The 23,958-nt window shown below is 49.7% G+C and overlaps 1 protein-coding gene across 1 annotated transcript; it reads right to left on the reverse strand.

The window, feature by feature from the left end:
* Nucleotides 1–444: 444 nt before the first annotated feature.
* SCNN1G (sodium channel epithelial 1 subunit gamma) lies at nucleotides 445–23,118 on the reverse strand. Its single transcript, XM_069486285.1, has 12 exons — nucleotides 22,802–23,118; nucleotides 20,775–21,084; nucleotides 18,797–18,987; nucleotides 17,707–17,810; nucleotides 14,929–15,092; nucleotides 5,195–5,293; nucleotides 3,500–3,617; nucleotides 2,839–2,917; nucleotides 2,671–2,728; nucleotides 2,383–2,444; nucleotides 1,083–1,158; nucleotides 445–825 (listed from the first exon to the last, which is right to left on the reverse strand). Exons 1-12 carry the CDS (start codon nucleotides 23,116–23,118, stop codon nucleotides 445–447), a joined length of 1,959 nt encoding a protein of 652 aa, XP_069342386.1.
* Between the last annotated feature and the right edge of the window lie 840 nt (nucleotides 23,119–23,958).

A 23,958-nucleotide genomic window follows, 5' to 3' on the forward strand; every position in this document is an offset into this window, starting at 1 on the left:
TTCCTCCTATCTTTGGCATCAGGCAGTAGCTGTCCAGCCTTGACACTCAAGGTCACATCCTTGGGCCCCAGCCCAGGCTAGAGGATGGGTGAAGCCTTGGCTTGGGGCTTTGGAGGAATCCTTCTCTTCATAACCTGGCGAAGAGCTCCGTCAGTCCTCCCTCTGGCCTTCGCCCGGGCCGGCGCCACTTCCTTGGGACCCGGTATCTCTCTAGCGATGCGCTAAGAGCTTGGGCCTGGCAGTTGTTGAGTGTCGCTGGGCAGGGCCCAGCGGGTCCCCTGTACGTGCCCAGGCCCCATCTTGTTGTTCAAAGCAGGCTTTCAGTCAGCGTCTCTGAAAAGCCCAGAGTGGGGCCACAGGGTCCCCTCTGTGTCTAGGACGCCGGCTCTAAGTTCTCAGACCACGGCTGGTGGTCCTGACTAGATCTTTCTTCCCAACCTCACCTCAGGGCTCCCCCGGCAGCTGGGTATCTGAGAGCTGGGTGGAGAAGGCCCTCTCCAAGCGCAAAGTATTGTATCTGGGGGGTGGTGTGCCAGGCACCTGGGCCCCGGGGGCTGGCGGCAGGCGCAGAGCGGAGGTGAAGGTGGGCAGGTCATCGTCTATATTGAGGGCCGGATTGTCCTGGCCCCGTGGGCTGGGGGGAGCCTCGGGGCAGGGAGGTGCCTGCCTCAGGGCCCACCACTCCTTGGCTTTCTGCCACTGGCGACGGGCGATGATGGAGAAGAAGTCGATGAAGAAGACCTCAATGATCTCAATGACACAGACGACAGAACAGCTCATCCACAGGCCCAGCTGGCCGCCGAAGTTGGACAGAAGCATCTCGATCTGTAAGGGAGGCCAAGCCACACTGTGAAGAAGGCCCCTCACCCCAGCTGACCTCGTGCAGGGACCCTTATTCCCAAGAGAGCCACTGGCTAGCCCCGGCCCTGCACAGGCTTGGAGGAGGAAGCAGGAGGGCTTCCCGTCCTCTCTTACTCTGTGTTCTAACCCAAGGCCCAGCTGGCCTGGAGCAGCGGCTCCCAAGGCCAGGCAGAAGGGCACATTCGTAGACCCAGGGCAGGTCCCAGAAGGAAGCCACTCACACTGTTGGCTGGGTCCTCCATGATGGATCTCTGGTTCAGGTCTTTGTAGAATATCAACAGTTTGGCCAAGTCTGTCCTGTAGAAATTCCAACAGGTGAGTTGGGAACCTCAGTGTCCTACCAGATGACCAGCTCCTTGACATGGCTGTCCCCTCCTTCCTCAGCCCTCTGAGCTCCTTGAGGAGTTCTCATAGGTGTGAGAACCTATCCCATGGGCTCCGTCTCTATCCCAGAGCAGACCTCCAGCCTGGGCTTGGTTCTCAGGCCATTCATTCACTCAAAAACTGTTTCTCAACCTCTAAACAAAGCCAATCTTCCCAGCCATACTCCCCCGTGCCCGGCTCTTCATCAAACGCTGGCATTTGTAATTGTTTGATTGCAATCTCAAGTACATGCGGGAGCCAGGCAGGTCATGCACAGGAGCCAGGCAGGCTGGGTGTAAGGTAATACGATAACAGCCAGAATGGCAACTAGCATTTATTGGCCACTTCCTGTGTTGCCAGGCACTGCTGTAAGAACTTTATGTGAATTAACTCATTTAATTTTCACAACAATCCTACGAGGTGGGTAGGTGTGTTTTAATCATTTTACAGATGTGGAAACTGAGACACAGACTGGTTAAGTAACTAGCCCAAGACGACACAGTTCATAATTGCTCAAGCCAGAATCCAAACCCAGAGAGATCTGGCTTCAAAGTCTGTGTCTTGACTGTTGCACTAAACTGCCTCTTGATTGGACTATGGTGAACCAGACTGCGGCTCATTCCAAAGGGGTGGCTCTTGCTCAGCTGTTTGGTGTTGTGCAAGAATGGAGGGTCACTACTGCCAGCACTTTCGATCTTTCAGAAAAACCTGGAAATAATGGGTTACTTTTGTGGGGCTAGATCTGTCCTAGAGGTCACTGGTTTGCAATAGTTGGTTTAACGGTTTGCAATTGCTTGATCACCGTCTGTCTTTATCACTAGACTGTGAGCACCGTGGGGGAAGAGACCATGTCTGCTTGGTTTTCTTGGTCCCCTCAGCACCCCACAAGTGCCTGGCGTGGATACTCTATGAATGTTGGAGGCCAAATCGGCTCCCACCGGGGGCAGGCCCAGCCACAGGCATTGTGGAGACGGGGATGGCCCAGAGGGATGTTGAGTTCGCACAGCATGAGTCACAGATGTGGGCTCACCCTCTCCTGCCTCTGAATACATGAATGAGTGAGGGAATGGCAAGGAGAGGGTTTGGCCACGAGGAAGCAAGCGGGAGGCTGGGCCTGCAGTGGGCAGAAGCGGAGGAAACAGGTGGAGGGAAACTTACTTGTTGAGCTTTTTGTTTATTTGCCGGCTTTGGTCCCAAGTGAGAACAGGCAGCAACCACTTCTGTGACAGATAAAGCAAGAAGGGGACTGAAGACACCTGCAGAGGCCAGGACAGCCCTCCCTCCACAGCCTCCTCCTGCTCCCCACTCCCCGCCCCCATCCCGTCCCCTGGCCTCGGCAAGACACCTCCCTCCCCGCCCCCCACCATGCCCCAGGCAGAGGACACAGCACAGATGGCAGTGAGGCTCCAGCCTGGGGGCTCAGGGGGAAGAGGGGGCAGAACCTACCTCCGAAACCACAGACGGCCACTGCGCCAGGCTGGTGGTCAGTGTCCACTCCTTAAAGCTAAGGGGAGGAGGGGACGGAGTGAGCGTGGGCTGCCGAGCTCAGGCCAGCCCTGCTCGTCCCATCCCCCCAGGTCCCCTCAGCTGCCCCACCCCGCAGGGTCCCCTCACCTGCAGGCCTCCCGGCACACCGCCTGGCAGCCCAGCTCTTCCTGGACAAAGGCCTGGTGCAGTTGGTAGTAGCAATACACTGAGGGACAAGGGAGAGGGTGGCATAAGTGTGGTGGCCACAGGACCCTTCCGGGGAGTCCCCAGGTCACCAATGGTGCCCCTACAGTCTCATTTTAATTATTTCTCCTCCCACTTTCTACAAACACTGGGGTTCCCTAGAAACACATGCTACTCTGTGACACTGGGAAACAGAATATGGTGGTGGTTAAGGACATGAGTTAAGGTTTAGGCAGCCCTTGGTTTGGGTCCAATTCTGTTACTCTCTGGCTGTGTGACTTTGGGCAAGTTGCCTAACCTTTCTGAGCCTTGTTTATCTATTCTGTGAAAATTAACTATCCATCAGTTGTTCCCGCCTCCTGGAGTTGACTGAGGTGCTCGAGCTCTTAGCACAGACTGGGTGTAGCATTTGATCCTTAACTGGGAAGTATAATAAAAGCCCTGCTTGACAACAGATGCAAAACACTAGTAAACAGCTCTTTACGAGTATCTCTCTCGGGCAAAAGACAATACAGGTAGGGGCCCAGGAGTGTCCTAGCACAGCCTGGCACCAGGGGGCCCCGCTCCTGGGGCGTGCAAGGCTGGGTGGGTGGGTGACACTCACTCCAGTTGGGGTGCTGCTGGTAGTTGCAGTAGTTGGCTGCGGGAGGCAGGGGCTGGCTGTACTGCGCACACCCGCATTTCTCCACCATCTTTGCCTGGAAGCACGAGTGAAGGCAGATCTGAAAGAGGACACCCAGACATTCCCTTAGGCTCTTGCACGTGGATGCCAGAGCGCTCCCTGCACACCCCTCTTCCCAGAGCCTTGGCAGGCTGCATGGATGTGCCCCGTGTGCCCACTGGGCCGGCGGTGATCCCCTGACTCTAGAGGACCGAAGCTGAGAATGTGGATTAACTGAGACACAGAGACTGGGTTAAGCCGGGGCAGAGGTGGTCATTTTCCATCATGTGGGTGCCCATGCAGAGATAGGTGGGGAAATTGGAGCAGTTGCCAAGAAACAGAGAGAAAGAAACACAGTTCAATTCTCAGGTCAAAGCCCTCCACACTGGATCTCAGGGGATCATAAACTGCCACAGTATCCATGAAGCTTATAGCAAAAAAGCTAACGGCTTTTGCCTTAATTTGCTTTGCTTTAGCTGCAGGAAGCTAACGGCAGGGGCTCTGAAGGCAGGCTACTCAGCAAATCCCAGTTTTGCCACCTACCTGCTGTGTGACCTCAGGCAAGTTACTTAACCTCTCAGATGCTTTGCTGTCTTGGTCTTTGAAATAGGTATAATAACAGCTAATTTATGAGATTGTTGTGAGCATGAAATGAATTGTTTGTATGCTCCAATGAGGTCACCTTTTATTTTATTTTGTCTTAAAGTCCATTTAATTGTGTTTGTTTCTTTTTTTCCTCTGTACTTTAATGGGTGCAAAGTGTTTCTGTTTCTTATAAGCGGACAATCTCTGACTAATAGTTGCTTTTTACTCGGTGTCACCACCACCTTTCTGCTCTGCTCTCACCTAAGCTGGAGGACTCCCTGCTGAGGGTGCTGGTCCCTCTGCTCTGCGGGGACAATCTTCATAGAGTCTGTGGGTACCCGGGTGGGTGGTGAGCTGCAGACTCCCAGAATGTGAGGGCTGAAAACCCAAATGCCCACAGGAGGCAGTGATGTAAGTGACACATTGGGGGGCGGTGACACTGCAGTGGACAGAGAATATGAGCCTGGTTTACGAGGTGGCTCCACCCACTTTCCATCCCGCAGGAATATGGGCTCCATGTTGCCATATTGTCTCGTTTTTCAAGAGAAGTTAAAAATCTGCATTTTCTTGTGACTCTTAAACACCATCCAGGCTAAAAACCCCAAGTGCGCTGTCTGGAAGGGGGCTGGGAGCTGCCGATTAGCAGCCCCGGATGCAACCCCCCCCCCCCACCCCTGTGATTGCTGAGACACAACTTGCCCAAGGCCATGAGCGAGTGAGCAGTACGTGGGCCTGGAAGCCGGGCTCTTCACCTCTCAGTCATTTCTGTCCCAGACTGCTTCTCTCCTGTCCCTGACCTGCCAAGCCCCATTTGGGAAGTGGGCCTGTCCCGGCTGTACATTGTGTTCCACACAAACCTCAGTGAATCAATTAAGCTCTGGTTACAGACGGATTCAGAGGACTGGAACCAGCCGGCATCGTTTGTTCCTGAGGTCTCTGGAGGAACCCCAGGGATCCTCAGCAGAGTTCCTGGTCCCAGCCACACCCCAGCCTAAATAGAACTTTGCCTCGTGGGTCCAAGCCATAACCCAAGGCACCCCCGCCACCCCGTACCTGGAGGGAGTAGGCAGCGTTGTAGATGTTCCTGACTGGCACGTCACTGCCGTCCTCGGTGCATTGGCTGTAGGGTTCACTCAGCTTGAAGGACTCCGTCTGCAATCACAGCAGCCCACATTCAGCCTGCCTCCCCCGTGCCCAGACAGGGGGCTTCTCGAGCGCCCCTGGGAGCTGAGCAGCACTTTAATCATTCACTGAACAGAAAGTTATTGAACACCTACTAGGTGCCGGGTGCCCTTGCAGACACTGTAGGATCATCATTAGCAACCCAGATAGACAAGCTCCCTGCTCTCATGAGCTTACATTCCGGTGGGGTAAACAGATGGTTGACAAGCAAATCAATCAATAAGATGATTTTGGATAATTTTGGATGGTGATCCATGAAACAAAGTGGGGAGACTGGTGGGGGGTGCGAGGAGGGGGCAGTTTTCCCATAGAGTGATCAGGGAAGGTGTCTCTGGGAAAGAGACCCTGTCGGCTCAGCATGGAACAGCCAGAAAGGAATGGCCTTGTCCAGAAATGGATAGAAAAGGATTGGGCAGAGGCGGCTGCGGAGGCTCGAGGCAGGAGCATGGCAAAAGACAGAAATCACTGGAAATGAAGTCAGAGAGGGAGGCTGAGGCCAAATCGTGCCCAGCTGAGAAATCTGGGTTTGGTTTTCTGAACAGTAATAAGCAGTTGGCAAATCCACACCGGGAGGCGGGAGAGGGGATGAGGAAGCCGAGCGGGGACTGTCAGCTGCCTGGGATCCCTGTCCCTGCAAAGCACCCATTTCCTCGTCTTCCAGCCCCAGACGTTGACTTGGAAAAAGCTGACTTTCTTAGAAAGGGCCAAGGGAAGCCCAACAGCGTAGAATGACACCCTGATCATCAGAGGAGGTAAAAGCATCATCACCCAAAGCTCAGAAACCTTGTTCAATTATGTCTTATTGTAGTTCACTGTTTGTTTTTAGCTGAACATTTGTCATTGCAAATAAACAACTCAGACAAGCCAAACAAGTGCAAAAAAGAAAAAAGAAAAGGATTGGTGGATAACATCTTCAAAGGGGGAGCAATAATGGAACATAAATGGTGACCAGCTTATGGCACAGTTCCAGGGTCTGTGTGTGCGTGGTCATGTGCCCATGCACGAGCATTTCGGGGGGTGGTGGGGAGATAGGGTAAAAGGAAAAAGGATGGCAGATTTGTCGAAGGGTAGGACATTCTTTTCTCTTTGAAGAAAGAATGATTATTGGGGAAAAAAGGAATCGAGAGGTTTGATGCAGGTGGAAGGACAGCCATCTCCAGTGGCTCTAATCGCTTTCTGCCTATATCACAGCTCATCTGCTGGCCCATCGGTCTTCCTCAATTAGCTACAAGAACCTCAAGGGCTATTGACAGTGCTCGTTTGAAAATGTTTAAACAACAGAAGCAAACAAAGGGAAAGTAGCCATGGGGTCTCCCCTCTTCCCCAGGGGTGCTAACAGGTCAGATCCTGCATCTCCCACGGGACATGGACCCACACATTCACTGCGCCCTGCAGTCTGCCCTGCCCACTAACAAGGGCAGCATCTTTCCATGTCAGTACAGAACAGAGAGAGAGCAAACACGAGTAGAGTCTCTAGTGCCCGCCAGGGCTGGGCTGGGAACTGAGACGCAAAGGTGCCAAGCAGTGGCTTTCCTCGAGGGCACCTCGATTCTGTACCATCCTCTGAGCTTCTCCAGGCAGCAGGCTCCCTGGGCAGATGTTCCTTTGGGTCCCCAGGTCCTGCTGAACTGCTCCCAGAGCACAGAGTGTCAGCTATGGGCTTTGCTTGCCCCGGGCAGGAAAGTACAACAGCCTGGCATCCGTGCGCGGCCAGCAAAGGTGGCTGGGGCTCCCTCTCCCTTGAGCACCAGCCGATGGGCCACTTCCAGGAAACCGACTGTGAGAAACCATTTTGATTGCTATGCTTTCTGAGCACTCAGTGGCCCTTTACTCTGCAGTGATGCTTATCGAACTCGGAGCTCTCGGGTGGCGAGGGTTGCTTTCTGAAGCAACCTGGGGCAGGGCAAACAGAGCAAATGGTCTTTTCTGAGCGGGACAGATCTGGAGCTTCTCGAAGCCTAAACTGGATGAACTTTGACAGAGCGCTCTGTCCCCACCCAAACTTTGAGTTTTCCAGAAATGCTGGCTTATGGGGAGTGGGGAGACATTTTGGCTTCTATCCTGACCCCTAGGGGCACAAAACCAAAAGTGTGTATATGTGTGTGTGAATATGCAAATTATGTGTGTATATATGTGCACGCGTGTGAGTATGCATATCTGTGCATACACATGTACATGTAAGAGTGTGTGTGTGCAGACGCAGGTACGTGTGGGCGGGCATGAGTGTATGTGTGCATATATGCATATACACATAATGGGACATGGGACCCATTTTTATCAAGCCAGGTCCTTTAAGCTTCCTTCTGAGAACCCTGCGGGAGGGAGGCGGTTGCATAGGAGTCCTTAGCTCACCTCTTGAAAGGTATGAACTGCTGGGGGGAAGCCCAGGTGGCAGCAGAGTGTGAGGGGCAGGGAGGAGGGGAGGGGAGGGAAGGTCTTTATCAAGCTCCCACGGTTTCTGGGGTTGGAGAGGTGGCTCCTGCCTTCTTACAATCCTGGGAGCTTCCAACCGGCACAATCACTCCTCATCTATGAGGTGTCAGCCCAGCCAGGCTATTCCCAGACAGGGTGGCTGTTGGACAGTTGTTTTCACACTTCAGTGGTAAAGCCAGCAACCCCCGAAGCCACCTTCTTAGGGAGACGGCTTCGCCACAGCTCAGAGGTTTTCAGACTGTGTTCCATCTGCACCCTGTTTCCGGGCCCGTCACAGAGGGGTGGGCAGTAAGCAGGCTGGTCTCCCAGGCTCACCCAGAGTGGTCCTGCAGTTCTCTGTTTCCACTGTGGACATTTTGGGGGAAGTTTCCTTCTAATGAAAGATTCTCCCCATAGCAAAGAGGACCCCCTGCCCCCAGCCACTAAGGACGCAGCTGACACATCCACCAGCCCCGGCCAAAAGGCCCCAGCAACAGGATCTGGCTCTGCAGGTGAGTGGGGGCCCCTTCCCTCCTTCAGTGGCCAAGCACTGTCCTTATTTCTCAAAATGGGCTGCTGCTTCTGGGGAGAGGACAGCAGTGAGAGCTGGGTTGGGGATGGAACAGGTGGCTGGTTTCTTTCTTGAACCTGTGAAGGTCTGGGAGAGCTCGTTGTTGAGGAGGCTTTGGTTGTTTTGGGTGTCTAGGCTGCCTCAGGCCCTATCCTGACTGTCCCCTCTACTGTGGGCCTAGGTGGGTGGGCTTCTGAGCCCTCCTAAAGGGCTTCCTCTGGAAGCACCGTGTTATGATCAATGATCAATCGCCCCTAAATAACCAGTGGTGCCAGGCAGGCTAGCTAAGGCATCCGAAGTATAGGCCTAGCAGCTATTTGATTTTGATTAAACAACAACAGTTTACCTTGACCGAGAGCTTACAGTGTGCCAGACACTCTGATAAGCACCTTACATGTATCCACTCATTTAACCTTGACAACAGGCTCAGTCTGCAGAAGAGAGAAGTGAGACCGAGAGATAAGATAACTTGCCTAAGGTAATGTGGCAGGTGGAAGATAGAGCCGGGATTCAAACCCAGAGTTCACTCTCTCGGCCAGGCACCTCTAAGCACTGTTGTGGGGATTAAGTGAGCCAAGTGCTTAGCACAGTGTCTACCACATAGAAACTTCTCCATGAAGGGCAGTTTTCATTATTAAAATATGCATGACCTCATCCACTGCTGATACAGCAACATGAATGACGGATGCCCCCAAATCTGACCTCCAGCCAAAATCTTTCACCTGAGACCCAACTGACCTGACCGCTGGTCATTTCTACCTCGGTGGCCCATGCACACTTTAAACACACCATGTCTGTGGAAGATTGCAAAAGTGGCCTAAATCCTACCAACTCGTAAAGAGAGAGAGTCTATCTTCCAGCCCTTGAATCTGGGTTAGTCGTAGGACTTAAACTTTGGCCAGTGGGATATTAACACATATGATGCAAGCAGAGGCTTGAAAAGGGCTTGATCGTTGGAACTTGCCTTCTCTTGCCGAGCTTGGAACCTGAGACTGCTGGGTGAACAGGTTCAAGCCAGCCAGCTGGTGGAGGAGAGGCTGCATCGGGGCGAACCAAGGTGCGCCTGCAGATTCGGCAGTTGCCCTCAAACGCCATGACCGAGCACGGGTTGAGGTCAGCTGAGCCTGGTCTAGATCAGAAGAGCTGCCCAGATGTACCCAACTCAAACTGCCAGCTCACAGCTTGGGAGCTATTAAACGGTTCTTGTTTAAAGCCACTGAGTTTTGGGATGGTTTGTATGCAACAAAAGCTAACTGACGTGATGTCTAAAACTGAACTCAGCATCTCTCCCCACCTAAAACCTGCTCAATCTCCTGTATTTTTCATATCAGCTAATTGCACTCCATCTATCCAGTTGTCCAAGCTAGAAACCTGGGCATCATTCTAGAAACTTCTCCCTTTCGTCCCATGCAGTCATCAAGGGATGCTTAGAAGTATCTCTTGAATCAGTGAGGTCCTCATCATTGCTGTTCACTGTCTGAGCTGGGCTCTCATCCTCCTGGACTATTAAAAGTGGCCCCATAGGTCTGCAGGTCTCCACACTTTCCCCCCACCCTCAGTATCTCCTGCATCCCTACCATGTGACCACCTGAATCCCAGATTTGGCCCTATCGCTGCTCTCCACTGCCTGGTGATTTCAAGTCCAAAGGCAACAGTCCAGCCTTCAATGTGTTCCTTAGGGGGCCTCAGTCTACTTTGCAATTTCCACCTCCCACTCAATTCATTTCAATTCCACAGAGATAGTGTCACTTCAACAGTGGGCTTAAAATGCTCCAGGCCCTGCAGTACAGGGAAAACAGATACTGAACATGTAATTAAAAGTCTAAAAGGCTGGCTGCAGTGGCTCATACCTATAGTCCCAGCAATCTGGGAGGCTGAGGTGGCAGGATTGCTTGAGCTCAGGAGTTTGAGACCAGCCTGAGCAAGAGTGAAACTCTATCCCTATAAAAAATAGAAAAATTAGCTGGATGTGGTGGTGCATGCCTGTAGTCCCAGCTACTCTGGAGGCTGAGGCAGGAGGATCACTTAAGCCCAGAAATTTGGGATTGCAGTGAGCTATGATGACGCCACTGCACTGTAGCCCAGATGACAGAGTGAGATGCTATCTCAAAAAAAAAAAAAAAAAAAAGCATATACTACAAGAATTTAGTATATAATGGTAAACTCTACATTCATATAGGAAAATAGTATATTGCCACTAAAACTGGGACTGTGGAAGACCATTTAATCCCATGGAAAGACGATGATATGTTTTGAGTAGGGGAATAAAAGCAGATTACAAAAGCGCATGCTCAGTGAGGTCCCATTTTCATAAAAACAAAACAAAACAAATAAGCAAAAAAATTAGAAAAGAGAGTGGAAGGACGGTGCCCTCGATGGGATTATGGGTAGTTTAATTCTCTTTTGTTTTGTTTTTTCTTTGTAATACATTATAAATGTTATTTGTGCATGATAAAGTTTGCACTTCTAATCAATGGCGAAAGAATTACTCAATTTTTAAAGTCAGGACATTTTGTTAAGTATTTGAAGGAAGAAGTAAATTTGATCTCCACTTCACATCCTGCTGAAAACAATTCTAAGTGAAATCATAAAATAACTGGAAGCAAACTCAATTCGGTATCTGATCTCAAAGAAGGAAAACCCTCAATACACATAAGAACCAAAGAAGAAAACAAAGACCTAGACTATGTAAATATTCGATGTTTTGCATATGAGAAAGTATCACAAAGAAAATGAAAAGGAAAGCACAAGCTGGGAAAGATATTTGTGACACATATGGCAAATAATCAGTATCCTTTATATATGTATAATTAGTATCTTATATAGGATACACTAATATGTAATAATAAATGTCATATATTTTATTTGTATGTATATCTCACTCATAAAGGAGAGGGGTGTCATAAAAGGCAGGAAAAACCTTCCCTAACCCCCCTTTTTGCTTCAAACTTATTTTTCCTTCCCTTTGCATCCCTTTTCTTAAAAAATGTATAGTAATAACCAATATTTTTTGAGCACTTACTACACGCCAAGCACGTTTCTAAGCATTTCAGATACACTCATTGAATTCTCACCAGCCATAAAGTAGCACATTATGATTATCATCTCCATTTTACAGATGAGGTAACTGAGGCACAGAGATGACACCACCAAGTGCAAAGCTGGGGTTTGAATCTCAGCCGTCTGAGCTCTTATCATCCCTGTGGTACACATACTGTACTTGTGAAAAGAAGTCATGTGGGTGCTTTAGGATAAGAAGAAACAGTAGGGCTTGCGATGACAGAGGAGTCTCCCCACTGTCCAGGGCCGGGCCCCACACCTGCCTGGGCGAGTGGTCCACCCTCATCCACTTCCTCGTCTCCCATTCACTACTCAGCCCATTGTACTTTGGTTTCTGTTCCACTCCTTCTGCTGAAAACCGCTCTGGCAAAGAACACTGGTGACCTCTTGGTTGCCAAACCCCAAGTTCACCCTTTACCTTGCTCTACCTCTCAACTGCATTTGGCGTGTTTGGTCATGCCTTCCTTGGAACTCCCTTCCTTGATTTATCTGAAACCAACTCTTTCCGGCTTCTCCTCCCACTTCTCTGCCCCTGTTTCTCCCTTTTCTTTCTGCTCAGCCCTTAAACATTTGCATTTTTAGGGTTCTGTCTCAGGTCTCAGGTAATGACATTCACTTCCATGTGCACAATTACCTCCCAGATTTTCTCCTGAGCTCCAGGTTTGTAGCATCTTACTCACTGGACGTTTTCATTTCACCCTGATTTACTAAAGATACCACAAATTGGGTGTGTCCCAAACTGAAGTGGTCATCCTCTCCCCCAAATATCCCCCTCCTCTCGTAGTCCCGAATTCTGAGTCTGGCATTCTTCCACTCCACTGTCCAAGCCAGGACCTGAATACCAATGGAACTTCCCCGGGCCCTTCTCGCTAACATTGGTTGTCAAGCCCTGTTGCTTCTCTGCTGTAATGTCCCTAACATTTATTCCCCCTGCTCATCCCCACAGACATTGCCTCAGCTAAGGTTCTTGTTATTTCTGTCTAGAATTTCTATAAATGTGCTGCCTCCAGTATATTGATTTTTCAAAAACTTTCTCTACACAGCTTAACCTCTTTTCTCTGACTCCTTTGTCATTGCCATGCCCTTTGTCTGGACTGGCCCTACCTGACACTATTTGCCTATACTTGGTCCTTTAAAAATTCATCATTTAGAAAGCCTTCTCCAATAGGTTCTGTCTGGGCATCCATGCATCCGTCATCCATCCATCCATCATCCATCCATCCATCATCTATGAATCCATCATCCATGTATCCATCATCCATCCATCCATCATCCATCCATCCATCATCCATCCATCATCCATCCATTCATCCATCCATCATCCATCCACTCATCCATCCATCATCCATCCATTCATCCATCCATCATCCATCCACTCATCCATCCATCATCCATCAATATTTACTGAAGATCTACTGTGTTCTAAGAACTGAGCCCAGGAACCAGACAGACAAGGTTCCTGTTTCCACAGAGATGGCAACTGTATTACAAAAGTGTGTTGACATTTGTCATCCCCTCTAAAAGGTAAAATCTTTAAAGGTAGGAGCTCTGCTGTGTTCATCTTTGAATATTTAGTGCTTTGGACACACAGTCCCTCAATGAATAAAGGAAGTTTTGTTAACCAACTGCCTGAGTCTCCCAGCTTAACACACCTATCAAAAAATAAATAGAAAATAAACAAGAAAGGAAGGAAGTCTAGTTTGTTTGGACTTTTTCTTAGTGACCCCCTGCTGACTTCTTGGTAATCCCTGATTTTTTATTGTTATTCTAAATAGCTCATAAATCTGATCTAGAGCTGACAGACCCTGCTCTGTGGCTTTGATTTTTTTCATCTCAAATTATAATAGGTGTAGCAGAAAACTCACCCACGACTTTGTTTACCCACCATTATTAAAGAGAACATTTGCTTAACAATGTGTTGGGTATTTCCAAACTCAGAGCAAAAAAAAAAAAAAAAAAAACAGAGCAGAATTCCTTGGCTCTCGTACTTTTGCAAGCTGTTTCAGTTCATCCCGATGTGCAGACACCGTGAGAGGCAGAAACGGAGGAACAGAGTGAAAGGATAAGGGGAGGATGTGCTGCAAATTCCAGGTCCTTCTTTGGGGTGCAGAGAAAACTGCCTGAGAAATACTGGATTAAAATGCTCACTATTGTGATCTGGGACTTTTGCCATCTACCAGTGAACAAGGGAATCGATGGCCTAGGGACTTAAGTGGTACCCCACAGTCTTTTCAAGCCACAATTTAAACAGGTTGGAGGCTCAATATTTTTTTCTCTTTTCTTGGGCCATCAGCATTCACACAGCCTGAGCTGGTACACCTTCCTTTTCCCCCATGTTAGAACAAAGCCCCTAAATGGCATGGCCCCTGAGAGCATCTGAGTTCCCAGAACAACCACACTGATGGTTTCTCTTGTCCAGGGTTGTCCTTTTGATGGGGCACCACGAGGCATCGAATCACAGTTTCCTCTGCAGTAGCACCATTTCATTTCCTCATCTCCCCTGTCTCAGCTTAAATATTACTTCCTCAGGAAAGCGGTCCTTGAACCTCCCCTCCCCTCATTAAAAATGAAAAATGAGCCCTAGGTCAGGCATCCCATAATGTGCTGTCATGCAGCCTGCATTTTTTTCTTTTTCTTTCTTTCTTTTTTTTTTTTGGAGATAGAGTCTTGCTCTGTCACCCTGGGTAGAGTGCAGTAGCCTCATCATAACTCACTGCAACTTCAAACTCCTGGGCTACAGCCATCCTCCTGTCTCAGCCTTCCGAGTAGCTGCAACTACAGGTGTGCATGCACCTGGCTCCTTTAAATAAGTTCTTAATAGTCATTCTATGAAAGCAAGAGAAAGACAGACAGGTGGAAAGACAGGCAGACACTGGTATAAAAAAGACTCCAGGCCTGCAAACAAGCAGTGGATTGACCGGGGGCATCAGAGCACACTCCTCCCCTGCCCTTCTGTTCCCACTGGGCATGGCTGACTCAGGGACTGGAGTCTGCAGCCCAGGTATGCTTCTGTTGACAGGTATGAGTGTTCTCAGGACCCAGTGAGGTCACAGAAGGGCAAAGACTTGGAGGGAGAAGGGACTCTTGGTGAATGAGGTGAAATAGATGGAAGTGTGATGAGCTAAATAGACCTTTCGTAGCCCAGTGATTTTCCATTAGGCTTTAAGACAGTTGTTTGCAACATACATGAGCCTCTGGGCAGCCCAGATAGATAGATGTTAATCTGCTCTATTTATATATTATATTACTATTTATATTACTGACAAATAAATAATTAGTGTCTAATGCCTTGTTTTCAGTATGGGTTCCATAAATGCTGGTGTCTTTTTTTGAAACAAGGAAGGTTTCTTAAAATTCTTTTCCCAAAATGGCATCCTGTCCTCATTCATACAGAAGATGCAAATACAACTTTTAGTGTAACTATTGGAACGACCATTGGAAAGTCCAGGGCCATACTCCCTTTGGAAACAAACACCCTTTTCCATAAGCTGCATCTCATTAATTGTCCTTGAAAAGATCTGTCCTTCTCTCCAAGCCTGCAGAAATCAGAATATCCTCTTACCAGGTGCATTCCCATGGAGGTGGCCATTGCCGTCTCGATCTCTGTTCCCACATCTTCGATAAAGGGGTATTCGTCCTGCCGGTGGATAATCACCTTAGCCCCGGTGGAGGACACCAGGAAGGGGTTGTATTCCTCTTCGTTTATGTACAAGATGACTTGCAGCCCTGGGAGGATAAGGCAGCCTGCTGTAGTCAAAGGCTAGGAAAACATTCCCTGGGGGTAGCCTACCTTTCCCGCTGCTTTGGGAGCCTCAAATCTAAGACCCATGCATTTCCAACAAGTGAGAAATGAACGATGGCTAGACTGGAAGCTCCATGAGGTTGGGAGTTGAACCTGACTTGCTCACTACTGTGTCCCCAGGGCTTAGCCCAACACAGGGGTCTAAACACAGTATCACAGTCACGGCTCTTGCTAAACATACATTTTTGCTAAGCATAAGAAAACTGCTACTTCGCCTGAGACACACCTCTCCATGTGGCCCTTCGAGATGGGAAGTTCAGCTGAGCATGGAAAGGGGTGTACGGTGCTGGGGCTGCTAATGCCCTCAGGAAGAGCACCCGGAAAGAGCCGAATCATTAATGGTGTATCTGGTCACTGGCCCAACTTCCCTCTATTCTCCTGTTCTTGCCCCCTGCAGTCTGTTCAGCACCTGGCAGCCAGAGGAACTGAATATTGGAACTCAGATGGGGTCACTCCCTGGTCTGACACCCTTCATTGGCACCTCCTGGGATACGTGGGGATGCCATAGAATAAACCCAATTGCGGCTGTCAAGGTGCCTAGCTCTCCCTCCTCCCCTCCTCCCCTCCTCCCACTATCTCCCTCCCTCAGTAAGCTCCAAGCACACTGATCTTTTTGTTTTGCTTCTAGAACACATCAAATTCATTTTCTTCTCAGGGCCTTTGTACTTGCTAGTCCCTAAAGCGTTCTTGTGTGGATCTCAACATGGATCTTCTCATCCCTAAACAACCCTCCTGGCAGAGGCCTTTCTGGACCTTCTTATCGGAACTAAAACCCCTGTCTCCACCCAGCCATGCCCTCTTCCCATCCTGCCGCTTTCTTCTCCTCAAGGTGCTCATCAGGATTTGTAACTAAGTAACGTCTGTGTACTTGTTTACTAGTTTTTTTTGTCTGTCTCTCTCCACTAGAATGTAAGTTCCCTAAAAGCAGAGATGGCATCTGTCTCATTCACTGCTACGTGCCTGGCACCTAGAAGAGGGTCTGGTATACAGCAGATGCTCAATAAGTGTTTGGTAAGTGAAGGAGTGAATGAGCGGGATCTACATGGATTGAGAGAAGAGAACTTTGAGAGTTACTCTGACCTTCAACTTGTAAACAAGGGAACTGAGCCCAGAGCGGGGAAGTGATTTGCCTATGACACACAGCAGAGCCAGGACCCTGCAACTCGTCACTCTCAGTTCCCATGTGACTTCATTCCACTGAGGTATGCACTCGGCATTACGGTTTCTTACAGACCCGGTAAGAGCACAGCTGACACAGTGACAAAGGCCAAAGTTCCAAGGGTGGATTTCCTCCACGACAGGGCCGTGCCTTTCCCGGTGGGACCAGATCTACATATCAAGTCACGTTCAGTTTGCATAGGGTCTTTCAGGAATTTCTTTTGTGGGTAAACCAGGCCAATTTGTTGAGTTCCTACCTTCCCTACAAAAGGAGTAGTAGTAGAATAGTAGTAATAGTAGCACTGGAAGTAGCAATGGTATAATTGGTGGTGGTAGTACTAGCAGCAGGAACACAATGGGAGTGACAAGTGGCAGTGCTAGCAATGGTAGTCATAGTAGGAATGACAATGACAACAACTAGCACTTATTGTGTGTTTAGTGTGTGTGACGGCTGAGTTGTGTTCCCCCCAAATTGATATGTTGAAACCCTAACCCCCAGTTTGATGGTACTTGGATGCAGGGCCTTGAGTAAGGTTAGATGAAGTTGTCCGGGGAGGGAGGGCTCCTATCTGATAGGATTGGCGCCCTGACAAGAGGAAGAAGAGGCGTGACAGCACTCTGTCTCTCCACACACCACAGAGGAAAGGCCACGTGAGGGACACAGAGAGAAGACAGACATTAGCCACGCGAGGACAGAAGCCTCACCAGAACTGAATTTGCCAGCACCTTGATCTTGGACTTCTCAGCCTCTGAAATTGTGAGAAGTACATGTCTATTGTCTAAGCCCCCCAGCCTAGGATGTTTGTTATGGCAGCCTGAGCAGACTGACAGAGTGTGTGCCAGGTCTTATTCTAAGCGCTCTACGTATTTTAAGTCCTCTCAGCAACCTTGCATGGGAGATACTGTTACTATTCCCACTTCATAGATGAAGTATGGTACCTTGTCCAAGGTCGCACAATGGGTGGCAGAGATGAGTTTTGGCTCCAGAATCTGTCATCTTAACTAAGATAAATGTGCGTCTACCTCCCAGTCTCCCGTTCGGCACCTCTGGGTTTAAGTGCATGTGGAAGCCACCTGCCCAACATTACTCCCCCCAGCTATAAGTTTAAACCAGAGTGGCTCCCCAGCAGAAGGAACCTCAAGAATGTCCCATCGCTCTTTCAAAGGTAGAGAAGTCAAAAGGGAAACCAGACACTCATATGGAAGGAAGGAGCCAGCGTGAATGCCGATGGGAACACTGACAACGAAAAGTAGTGGCCCCGGGTTCTGGCCAAGTGGGGAGATCCTGCCTTTCTGGGAGCCTCAAGCAGCCCCAATGTCCTGCTGCCACCAGGCTCGCTGTTAGATGACCTCCAGTTTCCTCGGTGCAGGTTTCCTTACCATATTCACTGCCCCCCATGGAGGTGCTGAGGATGGTCGCATTGTCTCCTTTGTTGAACGTGTAGCAGTTCCCGTACATTGGGTGGTGGAACAGCGTGAAGTTCCTATGGAGGAAGAAAACAGGTCAGAGAGGGCTGTGTTGGGAACTGCCTGCCCTCACGTATCTTGGCTGAAACCTGGAAGGGCAATGCTAATGGGGCCAACTCTCGTTTGGGAGATTGGATGATAGACACGACTCATTTCCCCATCTTTCATCTGATAATGTCACAAAAAGGTCCCTCATCCAGCTTTGCCCACGTTGGCATAGAATTAGACTCTCTACTTTCTGTTCTCTTACTCCTCTTACCGTGTCTCCATCCTGACTTGGCATCCATTCCTTGTTCCCCAAATGCCTCTACTTTTGAATTTCTCAGCCAACACTTGACACTTTTCCATTCAAATTCTCAGTCCTAGGAAATGACCCCCAGAGAGGAATCACATCATTTGTGCCCTTATGGGACTTTAGAACCAACCCTCAGGGAGACATCATTCCAGTCACTCAGTTTTCACAAGGACCAATCTGTCTCCTAACATACAGAGACGTGAGAAAGACTTGGTATTTAAAAAGAATGAAGTAAGCCCTTCAGACAAGCAGGAATACTTTAGAATGTTCCATCCACTGCCCAGTAACCACCAGGGATCTGAGTGTTATCTTAGAGGTGGGAAGGTTTGAAAGCTCACATATTTGAACGTGGGCCTTTCTTCTTTCCTTCCTTCCTCCCTCCTTCTCTTCCTTTCTTCCTTTGTACTAGATCAGAGGTTCTTATTCTTTGGTATGCATGATGGTAACATACAAGGTGATATGCACACTAACAACTGCTCTGTTTTTATGAGTAATTTAAAGAGGTTAAAGGTATTTTGACACCACACCATGTACGCCTCACTCACTGACTCTAGACCCCAGCTCCCATATAAGCAGTTTCCAAAGGGCAAGGTCAGCAAAAGGACCACCTTTTGCTCCCAAGACCTATAGGTGTAGGTGCATGCAAGGGGCCTGGCGCTTGCAGATGCCAGTCCTCAGAGGCTGAGGGAGCAGCCTTCCTCTCCTGACCTGGCATCACAGGACACTCCGTCAAAGAAGCAGGTAACCAGCAGCTCCTCGGCAGAATAGCTCATGTTGATTTTCTTCTCCAGGGGGACCTGTGCCATGATGTTCATGTAGTGCAGCTTGTACCACTCCTGAATGGCATTGACCCCCGAGCTGAAGGTGTATGTGGCACAGTCGGAGGTGTCATTGGAACACTGTGAACAAGAGAAGACACCAGGCTGAAGCCATCGGTCCTACCACTACCCCTTAGAAGCATGGTAAGGATCAGTGACTGAGACCCCAGGCCAGAAACTCAGGCAAGGACAGGTTTCTTTTCACTTCTGGGGGCTGGGAGAGAACATCTTCCAGCCTCAAGGACCAAAAAGGGGCTGAGCAAGGAAAGACACAGAGTCCCGCTTTCATGAATCTGTACTACCATCTGCCCACCAGGCAAGAAGCAAATCTAGTTTCTTTAGGGTCCCCAGACACCCAGGGTTCAGCTGATCGATGCTACTGTATAATTCCTACACAACCCTCCCCACTTCCTATTATGTCAACAGCCAATAAATCTGGATTCTAGCCCAGACTCTTAACATTGCTCCTCTGCAGGATCTTGGGCGAGGCATTACAGATCCATTATTGCATGCACAAAATGTTGACTGAAATACCACCCTTCCCAACTTCATATGGTAGTTGAGAGGACCCACATTTGAAATATATAATAATGAGAGCTTAAGAGGGAAATTGTGGTGTATTCCAGATATTCTCATCACACAGGGCTTGGAAACTCTTCTGAAAGGACAGACATCAAAGAATTGATTTTTGTATCAAGAAGAACCTTGTGGGTATCCTATGAAAGGACCTGAGAAGACTTTGAAGTCTCAATGATTTAGAGGAGGGGCTACTTTTCAGGATCTGGAACTAGAGCCAGGAGCTCTCACAATCAGCATCGAGGCCATAAGGTGTAGAAGTAGCTCCCATCCTCCCGAGGTGGCTGGGGCGTGGAGAGATAGGATGGTGAGCAGGTTTGCCCAGGAAGGCAATAGAATTCATTGTCAGTGAACGGCTGCTTCTCAAGAGCCCCTCAAATGGGACCACAGGAGGAGAAGAGAAGTCGGGCCACAGCACCTCCTGAAGGCAAGTACTGCAGAGAACATGGGTGTTTCTGCCGTTTATTAACTATTTTCTTCCTTCTGGTGTCTGCACCCCAATTTTGCTTTGGGACAATTGCCTTTCCTCTCTTTGGATACGGTCTGATGAGACTTTCTATTCAGATGCCCCACCCTCCATTAGCCAAGAGATGAGCCAGTGACCCAAGCTTGGCCAACCAGATAGTCTCAAGATGGAATGTGACTCTTAAGCATTAACAAAAAGACTAAAAATACTTGAAGCTTCTTTAATACAGCAGCAATATCTGAAAATACCTTCCATCATTTCTTGCTACCTAGACCCCTGGATTCCCTAATTTCTGCCCTTTTGAGAGGCCTCTATGAGCTACTGATAGCCTTCTAAGACATTTCCCCCCCATTTAGGATTGCCCGAGTCAGGCTGGGCGCGGTGGCTCACTCCTGTAATACTAGCACTTTGGGAGACTGAGAGGGGAGGATCACTTGAGCCCAGGAGTTCAAGACTAGTCTGAGCAACATGGTGAGACCCTGTCTCTAGGAAAAATTAGCTGGGCATGGTGGCCCACGCCTGTAGTCCCAGCTACTCAGGAGACTGAGGCAGGAGGATCGCTTCAGCCCAGGAGTTTAAGGCTGCAGTGAGCTATGATCGCACCACTGCACTCCAGCCTGGGTGACAGAGTGAGACCCTGTCTCTATTTAAAAAAGAAAAAGAAAAGAAAAAAGAAAGACTGAGTCGGTTTCAGTTGCTTGCCTCTGAATCACCCTATCTGGGTGTATTTCTTCCAGCAGGACCACAGGGGCCAATGGCCAAGGAGAAGAGTCCCTGGACCCCATGCCCACCCCATACCCCAAAACTGTGAAGAAGCGACTCTTACCAGTTGGAATCCCACCACCTGCCTGGACTCATGGACTTGCACGACTTCCGCAGCCTTGGCAATAATGCTCCCGCTGACTTTCCGCTTCCGCCCTGTGACAAAGTCCCTAGCCTTGTCTTTCTCTTCCTCGTCGAAAAACAGCAGTGGGACCAGGCGGAGGAATTTGGGCCGTGTGCCGTCCCAGGCCGAACTCCATGGCTCTGCCTCTCGGCGCCTCCGAGACTGAATCTCTGAAAAGCCATACAGGGACTTCAGGGCCTCTTTGGTCTCCTGTTCCAAGTCAGCTAGAAGGGGGCGCACGACACTGTACCTGCCAAGGGGGGGAAGGAAGAGTCAGGGACAGGGAGGCTCCCCTGGCAGAGCACTGGGACGTCCCTGTGCTGCTTCCCGTCACGTGTCAGCCTCAAGCCCACCTTTCCCGCCCTTTCACTGCTGGGCCTTTCACTAGTTGCCACATCCAAAGTGACCACTGGCTCCGCAAACAGGGAAAGGCTCATGCGTGGGTGACCCTTGTGTGACTTGCTGCAGCCTCACCTCTGCCACCACTGTCTGCTTGCTCTCGGGTGTGTTGACGAGTGTGTCCCAACCAGCATTTCTGGAGTGGTGACTGTCAGGTGCCTCCCATAAACCAACCACAGCGAGGACAAGTAAATAACTGCAGACCAGGAGTCTCCCTAGGGGGCAGGCTCTGTCTCCGCCCAGCACCCTCTGCTCCTGCCCACAGATTATCCTCGAATCAGTGCTGGGCGGGCAGAGGTGTAGCTGTTACCTTGACGACCCCCAAGAACACACAAGAATCATACAGGAGTTGTCCCCCTTGCTCTAGGCATAGGCAACAGAGCACAGTGATTGAGAGTAGAAACTCCAGAGTCAAACTAGCTAGGTTCAAGTTCCCCACCCTGGTACTGGCCATGTGACCTTGGACAAGTCACTTAGCCATTTTGTATCTAATTTCCGTCCTTTGGAAAACGGGGTTGTTGGGAAAGTTCAATGAGCTTATTATATACAATAAACACACACACAGATACATATATAGAATTAAGTGGTCTCTATTATTAATTATAGCGGTGTAATTATATTTGTTAATATTTTAGTCCTCCACTACTAGATAAGCTCCACTAGGGCAAAGACTGTGTTTGGGTTGTTCAGTTCTATGCCCCAGAACCTAGCACAGTGTGTGATAGTTTATAGATGCTGAGTAAATGACGATGGAACAGGTAACGGATAGAAGGAAAGGAGGAGGAAGGGGGGGGCGGGAAGGAGGGAGGAAGAAAGGAGAGAAATGCTTGGGAGGGAGAGAATGAGTCTTAGACCTGATTTTGACTTTGCTGCCACCTTCTCATTGATAACTCAGGAACACCGATTATGGTTTCCTTTGATAATCTTGATAATCTCTCTCCCCTGTTCTTCCCTTCTCCCCACCCCCACACCTGCCCTGACAAATTCTGCCAGATTCTGACCTGCCCCCAGGGTTAGTTTTCTATAATCCTGAGGACTCTGATGACCCACTAGAACAGGTCCCACGGCAGACAATAGGGCAGTTGCAAGGGCTGATCCTGCCCAAGGCCCAGTGATCTCAATTAATGGGGCTCGGTTCACCCAGCTGAGGGTTTGGGGGCAGCTGAGATGTTCCCGGAAGTCACCTTGTCACTGCTGAGTCAGCCTCTCAAGCTCGCATTCTGGGGAGAGTGAGGATGTGAGCTTGGAGAGCCTGGGCGGGATGAGAGTAGGGAATGGCTAAACTGGGATTAGTGGGGGAGGGCAGAGGATGCTTGCAGCCTCCCCTTCCTGCTTACCGGGAGCTAGCCCATCCTAAGAAGTCGCTGATGGACTGAAAACTTGGTATGGATTTTGCAAGCCGGGAGAGGGCAGTTTACCAATCTTGGCAACAAATTCAGATTTCTAAAAAACATGTTTGCAGCCCAGCGCTGGCTCCCAGGCTGTGCCAGTTTGTCACCTTTGGGAGGGACTTTGGCCTCTGGAGGGGACTTGACTCCCACTCCCATCACCCCACTCCTGCCTCTTACTTGTAGGGGTTGATGTTGCAGATGGTGACAGCAGGAAAATCCAGCTTTTGGAAGTGGACTTTGATGGTGACAGAGACAGTGTAGAAGGAGAACACGAGGAGGGCACACTGCCAGAAAATAAGGGCCACAGCCGTCAGCGTGAACCCAATCCACAGGAGGCGCCGGAGGCGGCCACGGGACACCACGATGCGGCGGCAGCCGTGGGTGTTGGTGTTGAGGCAGTACCACTGCATCAGCTCTTTAATGGTAGGTGCCTGCGGGCCTGTCACTGGCAGATTCTTCTTGATTTTAGCTTTGATCTTCTCTCCGGGAGCCATGGTGAGGATGGGACTTTGAGGGCAGGTGTGCTGGAAGGGCAGAGAAGAAAAGCAGGTGAGCTGGCACACACCGGCCTGCTGTCACATCCCTGGAGGCCAGGGCTGGGAAACACCAGCCCACGTGCCCCTAGAGGGCTCCCTCCCCTGCTCCTCTGTGGGTTGGACAGTCCACACTCTGAGCCCTTGGCCCCTTCTCCAGGATATTTGTTTTTGGCCACCACAGCTGCCAAAGAAGCGGCCTACTCCTCTTACAGCCCCCAGGCTTAGCCCTGTGGGGGCTGGGTGAGGTTTAACCTCTGAGTCACTGGCTGGACAGGCTGAAGGACCTTTCTCCCAGTTCCTGGGGCAGGAGCACCCCCCCTCCCCGCCCCCCAGCAACCTGACCAGCAGCTCTCTTATCAGACAGGGTACCCGTGCCTTATCGCCTCCAGTGGCCTGCCCTCCTGGAGGGCAACATTCCTGCCTCATTGTGCCCCCTGGTGCCTAGCACAGTGTCTGGCACAGAGCAAGTGCTCAGCAAATTGTTACCAACAGATGAAATCTACCAAGAGAATTTCCTGGCAGCCACCTTAGATCATGTTCCTGGCCTTATTTTTCCTAGGCTTTTCCCTGCTGCTTTATTACGAGTGAAATAATTTTGTTTCTTCTCTTTACAGCCAAGCTCTTAGTGTTTCTAGAGCACCTGAGACAACAATAGCCTACAACTATTGGCCACCTAATATTTGCCAGGCACAGTGCCATATTTCCTTGATTCTAAGATACCATTGATTTGGAAAATGCCTTTGATTTAATAACAGCTTTGGGGGAAAGTACAGTATTGGAAAGCAAATTACCACATTC

This window comes from Eulemur rufifrons, chromosome 14, assembly GCF_041146395.1.
Source record: "Eulemur rufifrons isolate Redbay chromosome 14, OSU_ERuf_1, whole genome shotgun sequence".
In the NCBI taxonomy this organism is placed as follows: domain Eukaryota; kingdom Metazoa; phylum Chordata; class Mammalia; order Primates; family Lemuridae; genus Eulemur; species Eulemur rufifrons.

What these genes read in the sequence shown, in the direction of transcription:
- SCNN1G (XM_069486285.1), bottom strand. Translation starts at nt 23,118, where the DNA reads ATGGCTCCCGGAGAGAAGATCAAAGCTAAAATCAAGAAGAATCTGCCA. An exon ending in CCAGCAGCACCCCAACTGGA is followed by an intron (nt 2,918 to 3,499) that starts GTGAGTGTCACC and finishes CTTGTCCCTCAG; the next exon opens with TGTATTGCTACTACCAACTG. An exon ending in GGCCGTCTGTGGTTTCGGAG is followed by an intron (nt 2,445 to 2,670) that starts GTAGGTTCTGCC and finishes TATCTGTCACAG; the next exon opens with AAGTGGTTGCTGCCTGTTCT.